The 12,073-nt window shown below is 39.0% G+C and overlaps 1 protein-coding gene across 1 annotated transcript; it reads right to left on the bottom strand.

The window, feature by feature from the left end:
- Positions 1–10,711: 10,711 nt before the first annotated feature.
- On the bottom strand, positions 10,712–11,197 carry LOC126235340 (peptidyl-tRNA hydrolase 2, mitochondrial-like). The gene has a single exon (XM_049944062.1). The coding sequence runs from the start codon at positions 11,195–11,197 to the stop codon at positions 10,712–10,714; it is 486 nt and encodes a 161-aa protein (XP_049800019.1).
- Positions 11,198–12,073: the final 876 nt, after the last annotated feature.

Genomic DNA, 12,073 nt, shown 5'->3' with positions numbered 1-12,073 from the left:
GGCATGACTGGCAGTGGCTGTTGTATTTAAATTAAAGCACTTGCAGCACACTCATGAGACAGCATGTGAAAAGCCCAGTATCTAAATGACAATGAAGATGGGAGTGCCTTGTGCACAAGGTACTGAACATTGGCTGTGAACAAATGCACAGTTGTCATCCATCATACCCATCCTGCATAAGACTGTCATAATAGCAGCCAGTACTACCTCTGATGAGCTCATAGTCATATGACAAGCTGCACTTGGTGACAGAAAAGTTCCCTCCCTAAGTTAACAGCTACCAGTTGCTTGTGAGCATATTTTCTCTCTCTTTCTCAGCTCATACAAATCGTGTTGCATGTGTGTAGGGTCCTTAAATGACCTACGCATATAAACAGACATTTGCATCGTCCCTGTGCAATACAGACATTATTGGGAGGTTTGATTATATCTATGCTGACAGAAAATTAAAAAACAAAACTATTTTTTTTTACCTCATTTGTCTTCTTTCACCAATCTCGGTGTCTGTTAGTCTTTTGAGCTGGTGTGATAAAGACATATATAATTGCGCTCTCTCACTATTGTGTTAAGTTACAAGTTTTCATTCTACTACCGAGTTACGTCCTAATTTCCTTCTCGTGATGCGACGAGGACGTGCATTTTTTAAATGGACCTTTTCAGAGTTGAAGTCGACACGAAGGGATAATAACCACTGCAGTCACACTGGCATTGTTGTACTTGTTGGGGAGAAAAGGTAGATACCAAGCCACACACCAAAACTAAATAGAATTAACGTTGAATAAATATTCCAGAACTGCCACAACTTTCTTAACACGCATGCATCTGTACCTGCGTGCTTTTCTGTGGCTAAACAATAATTACTCCAACTTTGGACAATTAACATTATCTCTCTCCTCAACCACTACATCTGGCGACCATGACAGGAGAAATTGTCAGTTATGACAGTTGTATAAAACAGTACTGTACTGCCAGAATGTGTCAGTAGACAGTGAACACAAAGTAAGTGGATTAAGACAACTATGAAATGATATACTCAATGGACTGCAGTGGTAGAGTAAAAAGAATTCTTGTTCATGTCCATAATGTTTCCTGGAGAGCAGGGCACACTAAGTAAACTTGTCACATGTGTAGCTAAGTGTAGTTATGTAGGCTTATCGCGAATTCATGTTATGAAACTTTCTTTCCTTGGCATATGTAATGATGGATACTCGTGTTATTTGCACTGTATGAACACAGAACTTGTACATATTACGTGATAATGTTGTACGCAAATATTTTGTCAATGGTGGGAAATGAGACTGAAAAAATGACAACCTGTGCATGTTAAAGTAAGATGAAACTACTAATACAGAATGTTGACAAATGTACATTCAAAAAGGGAATGCCTGAGAGCAAAAGTGATACAAAAAGTGAAGGATGTTACGTGACATAAAATCACAATAAATGTATGTAATATTAACTGTCGTGTGTGTTTATGTAAATTTTTGAACGATATTGATGTAAAGAATGTAAATGTCATGTTGAAATGTATCTGTACGGAGTAAGAAATATGCACACTCGTGTGTCAATATATTTCAAAATGTATATGCTTATGTTATCGTAACAATGATGAAATGTAAAAAAACATGACGCAATGTGAAGTTGAATATGTTTTCCAGGACTACTTATGTGAACTAATAACTGTGAATTTGCTACAAACATTTTGTGAAGGTTTGAAACCCATAATTCCATGTGTGTTCCCATAAAAAAAAACTTGCCAGTGCTGGTATCAACAAGACATTTTACCACAGAGAGTGTACGGAAAAGAATAAAGGCGTTGGAGGCCTACCTTGAACCCATTCAGCTATCTTTAGGATGCTAATAGAATGAGCCTGGTTCAACCACTGAAACATGCGGATTACGACAGGAACAAATGCCTGGGCCGTTAACGATGAACCTCTTCGCCACAGCATTGACAGTTCCACTATGCACAAGCCTCAGCACACCATGTTGCAGCAATGAGATGAACACTTTTATAGGCTTAGGGTAAACAAGTGAAATTGTAGCAGGCTCATAGACAGCTCTGCTTGACTGCAGCGTTAACAAACTCAAGTGTGTGCACAGCATATGACACATGAGGGGCACATGCTGGACAATGTTACAATAGCAGTGGTTAGATTACAATAATCAAATTACAGCCTCTGAATTCAAATGTGCCTGTCGACGCAATCTTCAATTTTTTTTTTAATAAATAGTAGTAATAATTTGTAAAGTGCACATTAAACAAAATGAGATATACATAATACGTAATGACATGTTCCGGGAGTAAACAATGTACGCTTGGCTACAAATAAAGGTCTCAGTACCCTGCCTAACAGGCCAAGAGTTTAAAGTTCAGAAAAGGGACATATAGTTTGATGCACCACCACTGTATACTGACGTTGAGTGATATGGATCACGCCAGTGTGTGTGTGTGTGTGTGTGTGTGTGTGTGTGTGGGGGGGGGGGAGCGTTGTGTAGGTTCTTTACAGAACCTACATATATAGATAAATATTTGTGCCATCCCCATGTAACAAAGATATTGTAGGGGGTATGGTTATATCTACGCTGACAGAAAAGTGAAAAAATAACTTTTTTTAAAAAATATATGTCTCATTTGTTTTCTTTTCTCACCGATCTTGGTGTCTGAGTCTTTCGAGCTGGTGGAATAAGGATGTATGTAATTGTGTTCTCACAGTATTCTGTTAATTAAAAGTTATAATATGTGGGAGTCGCAAGTTTTCATTCTGTTACCTAGCTACATCTTTCTCCCAATGTGACAGGGACTTGCATTTTTAAATGAACCTTTTCGTAGACGAAGTCAACGTGAAGAGATGATAGCCGCCCAGCCATGCAAGCATTGTTCTACATCGTTGGGGAGAAAAGGTAAGTACCAAGCCGTATACCAAAACTAAAAGGAATTAACACTGAATAAATGCATCAGAACTGCCACAACGTTCTTCACACACACACACACACACACACACACACACACACACCTATCTATACCTGTCTTTCTGGGTAGATAATTTTTGGTGCGGCTAAACGATAATTACTTGAGCTCTGGACGATTCACATTATCTCTCTCCCCAACCACTATACACGAAAATGCTGGAACACTTGTAATATGATTAAAATGCAGCATTTTTTTAATTGCAATAGCTGAACGTTATGACCACCCAAATAAGTGTTTTTTCACTTTCAGCATACAACATGTAGTTTTTGCTGTCACATGCTCTGCCAAGCATTTTGTTGAAGGCTGCTGGTATCAGATAATGCACATCATGATGGTATTCCTCCAGATCAGTGATCTAGAGGCCTTCGGCTGAATACAGCCTGAATCAATGTCATTGTAACATATGGCTGAGAACCACAGGCTGCATTCGGACTCCGGGCTGCAGTTTGATGACCACTGCTCTAACTGAGATGCTGGTTTGTGAATTGTCCTTGCTTGTACTAATCAAACCATGATAGTACATTGCTGTTTTTTTACACATGGATATTTGTCATAATTAAAAAAAAAAAAAAAGGTCTGGAGGAGAAGACATGGACCACTAAGGTAACTGAAGTCCATTTTATTGTGTGCTTTCTGTAAAAACCACAAGTACCATCCCCTCCCCCACACCATCCAGTATATGATTTTTCTCCTGAAATATTTTACTGTTTCCTTTATTGAAAAGTCAATCACCATGTTCCTGGGCTCATTGGGGTTTTAATGGATTCTGTAGTCTCATCCATGAACAATGGCAGTTTGCACAGCTCAAGATACTGTCAGGAATTGCCTTGTTACCTTGTCCAAGCCACAGCTGCAGGAAGTGCACACACATGTTCTGCACTTGAAGAAAGCATTTATATTGAAAATTATGTCTTGCTTGCTTGTGTAGAATTTGTCACTTACCGCCACCATCATTCTTGATAACTCATGACAAAAAGAATAAAAATTCACTAAATAACTTGCTATGACCACGTTTAAGCTTGCATTGGCTACGACATTCGCAGCAGAGTGATGAGAACACTACTGAATGCTTCCTGGTTGTAAGAAATGTGTGACATAGATGTGCAGAACAAGCCTAAACTTGACCACCATCATCCGTGACTCCAACAATAGTAAGAGATCTACACCACCGTGCATGCAAGGCTGTGTGATGTGGAACCTTATTTGCAACAACCAGTGAACTGTGTATCCCCTGAAACACTTTCTCCCACCAACGTACCAGTTGAACAACACACTGCCACAAATTCTAGTTTTCATAACAGACAGGCCTTTAACATCTACATTATTGGAAAGACAACAAACATCTTGTCTACAAAATGTCAGTCATTCTTCCACTTTTGAAATATAATCATGGCAGCACATTAACATCAAATAAGCTTTGTCATTTCCATTATCTCCTTTCCCAGTAATCAGCAATACGATCTACCCTTTGTCAAAGTCATTTAAATAAGCGTGTACTCTTGGCAGCATTAAGATTACAGGACAAAAAAGGCATGTACCTTCAGGAGCCTGCTGCAGCAGCAGTTTTCAGTGACATGAAAAGGTTGGCCACAGTGAATTCATGCTATCTCAGACATCTGGCACATTGTTCTATATAGATACACAAATTTTCAGTTTTAGCTGATGTTCTTGGGATGAGCCAGAGTAAACTTCTGGCTCATCCCAAATGCAGAACATCAGCTTACATGCAGTACTCCTAGCAGGCACCCTGAAGCCTTAGATAAAAGTAGAATGAAATTTTCACTCTACAGCAGAGTGTGCGCTGATATGAAACTTTCTGGAAGATTAAAACGGTGTGCCGGACCGAGACTTGAACTTGGGACCTTTGCCTTTCGCGGGCAAGTGCTCTACCAACTGAGCTACCCAAGCACGACTCACGCCCCATCCTCACAGCTTTAATTCCGCCAGTACCTCGTCTCCTACCTTCCAAACTTCACAGAAGCTCTCCTGCGAACCTTGCGGAACTAGCACTTCTGGAAGAAAGGATATTGCGGAGACATGGCTTAGATAAATGTATCAGTTCGCATCATTTACATTCAGCCATAAATGTGTTAATCCAACAAGTTACCACATTTTCAGTCCGTAGAATATGATTGGTTTCTCTTCAACCACTGTAAATGGCATTATTATTATTATTATTTTGAGTGGACAATGTTTGCAAAGGTCTTACAGGTGGTATTCCCTGAGGAGTGTGGTTGTATCCAACCCATTTCTCTGAAGTGTGAGGTGGCCTTTATCAATAATAATGAACAAATTTTAAGCTGTTAGTCAAGGTACACATCAGCAGACCATCCATTATGAACATTTTCGGTCCTGTTAAGATATGAACCAGTTGCTAGCCATTACGATGTACAAGTTCCGAGACTGATTTTATAACCACTTGATTACTTTGGATTCAGCCTGTCTGATGGGATTCTTCCTAGGATCCAATGAAAGCTAACTAGGGATAGTCCTGTACTGTGTGTATCACAGCTTGGGGAGTCTTGCAATCATTCCTGTGCATAGCAACAGTAATTCTTACTGCTCCTTGTCTGATGGGATTCAGTTTGTGCAAGGTGGAATGCAGATCTTTGAAACTCATCAGTTTGAGAAGAAAGAAACCTTTCTGAGGTGGAGACAAACATTCCGATTTCCCGGCAGCTGTTGGGGGAGGGCTGACAGTTCTCCAGACTGGTTGATAACATCTGAGCTGGATTGTAGAACCATCCTGGATTGTGCTATTTAAGGCAAGAGACTGGTTGTTATGCATTCTTACCTATAAATGAGAGAACTTGCTGTCTTCTTATATGAGGTGGACTAACATTGTTTAGCAGTGTGGGTCCAGTGAACAGTTGTAGGCAGAAGTGCATCACATACAATGTGCTTGGTTTCTCCGTGCAGTCTAGTAGGGAAATGTGGGAACTACTGTGCCATTTGGGTACCCAATACTCAGCTAATGTGTAAACTAAGTCCAATGCTGCTGCTGTCAGTGTTTTTGTCGGTGCCCACGAAGTAGCAGTTGACATCTGCAATAAATGATTACTTTTCACTTTTGCAGCTGTTTCCTGAACTTGATGTCAGTAGGTAAGTGACTTACCAAAGGTAATTTACCGCCTCCCCCCCCCCCCCCTCCGAAAAAAGATGATTAGGAGTAATATTGAACTGTAATCTACAAAGGGGCAGTCAAATGAAATGAAAAAAAGTAAGTGAACCGTTTATTATCTCACAAATAATTGCCTTTACTGTTAATACATTTATCTCACTATAAAACAAGGCCTAAGAAACCATGATTGTACCCAGGCACGCACCTCTTCATCCAAAGCAAACTGACAGCCGCAAATGTCTTTCTTCAGGGCTCCAAAAACATGGTAATCACTTGGGGAGGGATTGGGACTATATGGAGGATGTGTAAGGGCTTCCCAGAAAAACTTCTGCAGTGTAGTCGGAACAAACTTGGCAACATGTGGGCACGCCTAGGTATAATCATGATTCCTTAGGCAACTGCAAACATTCTTTCTTGAAGGCAAAGACCACACTGTCTCACAGTGGGGTAAATCCATTAACATTTATGAAGATTTTTGTGAAAGTCCTCTTCCACATCTATACTCTGAAAACCACTGTGAAGTGCATGGCAAAGGGTACGTCCCATTGTCCCATGAGGGTTTCTTCACTTTCCACTTTCTTATGGAGTGTGCGGAAAATGATTGTTTGAATACCTCTTGCATGCTGTGATTATTCTAATCTTGTCCTCAGATCCCTATGTGAGCGATACATAAGGGGGTTTTGGTATGAGTCATCACTTTTCTGGCAGGTTGTGTGCATCTATGCTGAATACAGGGCACAGAAGGGAACTATGCAACATGCCATTGTTCAGTTTGCGGAATTTACTCTGCATGTGGTCGCAATGGACTTGCAATAGGCAGTTATTCAGCATATTATTCAGTAAGGGGATGATTTTTATGCAGGCAACTGCCTTGATAAATTTCATTATTAAGTCCTCTGTCCACAAACTTCATTTGCCGCCATTGCACCTAGGAAGACCAACACTTTCTTCTCAAATGAGTGCTTAAGAAGAGTATTATCACTTCCAACAGACACTGTTATTCTGTTTGGAATAAATTGTTCAATCAACTTGTTTAACACATTGACAGCCACACAATTGGCGACAGACATTTCACTGCCAGGCCATGCCATGGCATCTAGCTAAGACTCAGGCTCTGCTGTGGCTGACAGCAGGCCCACGGTGTCACGCCTTGATGTGGCCTTGTCATAGTCAGCATATTAAGACAGTGAGCAATGCTGTAGCTTATTATCTCTTCCCAGCTTCAGCAATGTAGTAACTTTTAGTCTCCTTGAAGAGTGGTGGAAGTCTTACTCACTTGATTCCAATGTGCAGCTTAAAAAAGCACCAAGTCAGCTTTTAGTGTGTGGCCTACAGTATTTTTAAGCGATTCAGATGTATGACGTTCAAGCCTTTCTGGAGGTTGTTTAAGCCTTACTGCACTTCTGAAGGTGTAAATGGTTGGAGCGTAGCTCATGTTGCTGAGGCAGTTCGCTTTTTTACTTTCCACCGAATTTCTTATCTGCTGTTATGTTGGAAGTTGGGACAAGGTGGTTTCTATAAAGTGTTGCATACCTTCTGAAGGTATTTGAGTGATCCAGCTTATGAATGACACACCAGGCTTTCCTGCTGGAATGTGTCAGATTCTTGATCTACAGTTTTCATCCATCTATCTTTCCTGACACGATGCACTGATTTCAGAAGTTCTGAGTTGCTTTCTTCAAATTCAGTAGTAAGTCTGCTAGTCTTCTAATTCTGTCCCAGTATATAATCTTTATGGACTACTACTGGAACACTTGTTTTAACTCCTCTCACATTAATATCAGGGTATTTGCCATATGATCTATTTGTCATCCAAAATGTTTCATAACTACTGCCTGTCAGTAGAGAGCAAACTAAATAGAATTTTCTTTGATACCAGCAAGTATGAGCTGATGTTCGAGAACAGTTGTTTCTGATACGCTGCTACAGGAAACATGAAAGGAAGAAATTACTCTTCATTAATAAATGATCTATAGTTTTGTATAGGTATGATAAAACATCAAGTAGACATTGGAGAACACATCATACATAACAACTGTACAGTCACTTGAGTAATATGTTTCTCGGGAGCTCTGATTTTCCAGACCGATTAAAATACTCACTGGCACATTTTAAAAATGGAATAGGTATAACTTAGTCAGTTTGATTTGCTAACTACCAAGGTTCTTTAACAAACTGTTTTTCTAAGTAGCAACACACATCAGTTCGCATATTTTGATATAACTTTCAAAAGGTCTGGAGGGGAACGAAAAAGAGAAATGCTATTTCTCTCTGTGTGATGAACAAGAGATGTTTTGAACTGACAAACATTTGATTGTGCAATACTTTTTCTTAACGTGGAAGATAAATTATTACTGATGGTTACCCTTGTTATCTAGAAGTTATTTATGTGCAAACTAACAATGAACCAACATAGTTCTCATTGAAACATGATACAGCACAAAGAGCTATGAGATTTTGTTTTTAATCAACTGCATTTCTTCAGTTACCTCACTGATTTGCAACTGAACGCATCATAATTACAGCAAACTTATTTCTGCGGGTGACAAGTAACACTTAGTAAACTATTAACAAGTAGGTGGTATCACTAGGTGGCTTAAAGTAAACATATCTTTCTAGGAACAAGTAAGCTTATACTTTCAGAGGCAGAACTCTCCTAAAAGTGTCAAGTTATCAAAACCAGCTAGTTGAAAGGTCAGTGATATCAAGTGTTTTAATTTATTAGAACTAAAGACAGATAAAAGATTTCTTCAAAGTCTCATGTTCAGGATCTTGTGCAGAAAACAAGCACTGCTGTCTTCACTAAGAGATTAATTTCTACTGTCACTTTAACATGAAGGATGGTTTACTTCCCTCTTTTGTGTCTCATGGTAAATCTACAGTGTCAGTTTCTGAAGTTCATGCAAATTGTTATTAGTGTGTATCAGAATTCTGACTATTTTTTATCACTCAACAAGATTAGGAGGTAATTAAATGGGCTCACTGAAAACCAACTACAGCATTTACTCAGTGAATATGAGGGAGAAAAAATATTTGTACCTTGGTAACACAGTCTTAACTAGTCCATTGACAAGTGTTACATGTTCACCAGGTTCCACTAAAACTATGGAAAATCCAAATTTTTAAGCTGAAATTGCAAGGCTCCCTTTTGGAACACTCTCCTTATTCCATACAACAGTTCCTCGGTCTAGTTGACAGCCTTTTGTTGTAACTGTTACTTAAATGTAAGAACTGCCATTAACCTCACATCCATTATTTAATAAGCAGCCTGTAAATAATACATTATTGTAGAAAATGTATGTATATTGAATCAGAATAATGAAGTGATTGACAGTTGGGCAGGGAAGGGAGGGGTTTTGGAGCACTGTTATGCACAAGTGCAGTATGTCTTCAGTAGCAGTGCAGTTGTGGAGTTCCGTACTTAGTATGTTCATACACTCCTTGTTAACCTGCAATATTGAGTTCCCATTGCTGTCTCACAGTAGTCTTATCACTTTCCTAAACAATTTCAGAATATAAGAACAGTTCGCTACAATAATGGTGAAGACCACAATTACCTTCTGCAGTTTGTGACTTATTTCATAACTGAGTAGTTACAATACAAGTGGTCCCTTGGAACTTGAGAAAAAAAGTAAAACCTGTTTAATAGGACTCCAATCACAATGGTCCTACTGGCAGTAACAAGGCCTTGTCTTCCCCAGGCCAGGTATAATGGAATACAACAGAGAATCGGAGCAAGATGGAATTCTTGGCTCTTCTAAAAGGCTCACAAATGGAAAAAATGCACATTTAAGTATAAAAGAAAAGAACCAAAAACCAAACCTTTGGACTCCTAATGTGAAACCTACAGAGCAAAATCACTTTTTTATAGGATTCTATAGGATATCAGGAATAAGATAGATTGCAACTCACCATAAAGATGACCCACTAAGTTGCAGACAGCCACAACGAAAAACCTGATACAGATGCAGCTGTTGGCCAAAGCCTTCCTCAGAAAATAAACACATACATTCACACAACCATGAACACTTCATGCAGACTTAGCCACCATCACTGGCAGCACAAAACCAAGAACACCTCACGCACACTCCGCCGCCACCACCAGCAGCTCCGTCCAGATTCCAATCAGAGTTGCCAGTGATGGTGGCTGAGTGTGCATGAGGTGTTCTTGCTTGTACGTATGTTTACTTTGCTGAGGAAAGGTTTGGGTGATAGATGCACGTGTAGTAATCTTTTTGTTGTGCTTGTCTGCAACTTAGTGGGTCGTCTTCACAGTGAGTAGTCTACCCTATTCCTTATATTGTTGTTATTCAAATCTGGAGTTTCCATAGTTTATTTTAAGTGTTTAATTTAGCATCACACTGCTTCTTAAAAACCTATAAAATGTGCTCAGTTATCAACTGAAGCATATTAATATTAATCATTGTAAATACAGACTTTTCTCTGACAATCTCCCCCATTCAAATGTCAGCAAAAACATGAAAAGACGATTTGGTCTCCTGTACCTTTAGCAGCTTTGTTTGTCACAATTTCGAAGTACAGAAATGGAGAAACTGAATCCATGTTTAACATATATTTGTACATGAAACTGTGACTTTATGCTCTACATAAAATGATTACAACAATTTAAGGTGTTTCGTCACTTTATCTACCAACGGACTAGGTCCTGGGCCTATTCCTAGAACAGTTGCACATCCAGGTTCTAATTGAGTTCTTCCTGCATCTCGTATGAGACATGAAACAAGATTTAGTTCTTCTGCTCTTCTCTTGAGTTCTAATAAACACTCTTCTCCATCCTTATCTCCTCTGACAATTATTTTAGGCTGGCCTACACACTCCCATAAATTTAAAATATCTGGAGCTCTCGTCTGGCACCTTTTGTAACAAGACAAAGCTGCATGGGCACACTGAGAAGCCACTTTCCCTTTGCTCATTTGTAAATCAGGTCTGACAATTAACACCATTTTCACATTATGTCCTGTCTGTGCTGCTTCTATTGCAACCTTCCAAATACTGCTTTTTTTAAGGATGCCCCTGCTCAAAAGAATCTGACAAGTAAAGGCTATTCCTGCACCTGCAAAGAAGGCCGTGTAGACATCCATGTCATTAACTTTTAGCTTTCTCAATTTCCTTGAGCACTCATCTGTTTCTTCCTGTACACTTCCATACAATTACGAAATTCATTCACAACATCTTGACACTTTCTCCAGTCTTGTGTTTCAGCAATACATTCCTAGAATACAGGAAAAGTATTATTACTTTTATTATTACTATTGTTATTATTTACTATGCAACACGATTATTTTCTACACTTAAAGAAATCTTTTACGGCAGTTACGTATGTGTAGATGCAGTCAGATACAAACGAAGACTAGTGAAGGTGAAATGGTGACTAAGAGTACGATTATAATTCAAATGACAACCACCTGCCAAATGAGCGCCTGGCTATGTATTATATACTGATACGAGATGTTCACATAAGCTCTCATAAAAAAAAAGAGTATTAAAGGCTGTGCTATTTCAGTGAAAAGAGCTACCAGTGAAGCTGGACACAAATATGCATGACGTTAACACACAACTCAAAAGTGAATTATTGGAGAGTAACATTGGATATACTTCAGTAATCTGCCTTACTGAAAATCATATGGACAAAACATGAGTTTCGTCAGCAAGCATGCTATAAAAAAATAAATAAGAGAGACAGTTTAGCAGAGACAGATAACGTATAAAATTGACTGTTTGGGCTAATTTCGAAATCCCACAGCCGAATCAAATTCTCTTAATAGTCTTCAATAACACAGCCAGAAGAGTTTCTGTTACGCTTCGGCCGCAAGTTCTACTAGTGATAATATACACCAATAGAAATAAAAGCATCATAAAAAGGTAATAGTATCAGCATACCTGAACCTTGTAATGTAACGCTAGGCATCCTGTCTTCTTTAACATTTTTTCTACGTGGTCTTCAACATCGTCATTTT

The sequence above is a fragment of the Schistocerca nitens genome, chromosome 2 (genome assembly GCF_023898315.1).
Source record: "Schistocerca nitens isolate TAMUIC-IGC-003100 chromosome 2, iqSchNite1.1, whole genome shotgun sequence".
Taxonomy (NCBI): Eukaryota; Metazoa; Arthropoda; class Insecta; order Orthoptera; family Acrididae; genus Schistocerca; species Schistocerca nitens.
This window is presented reverse-complemented; position numbering and strand designations above follow the sequence as displayed.

Excerpts from the sequence above, each read along its gene's own strand:
- LOC126235340 (XM_049944062.1), bottom strand. The coding sequence starts at position 11,197 with ATGGATGTCTACACGGCCTTCTTTGCAGGTGCAGGAATAGCCTTTACT.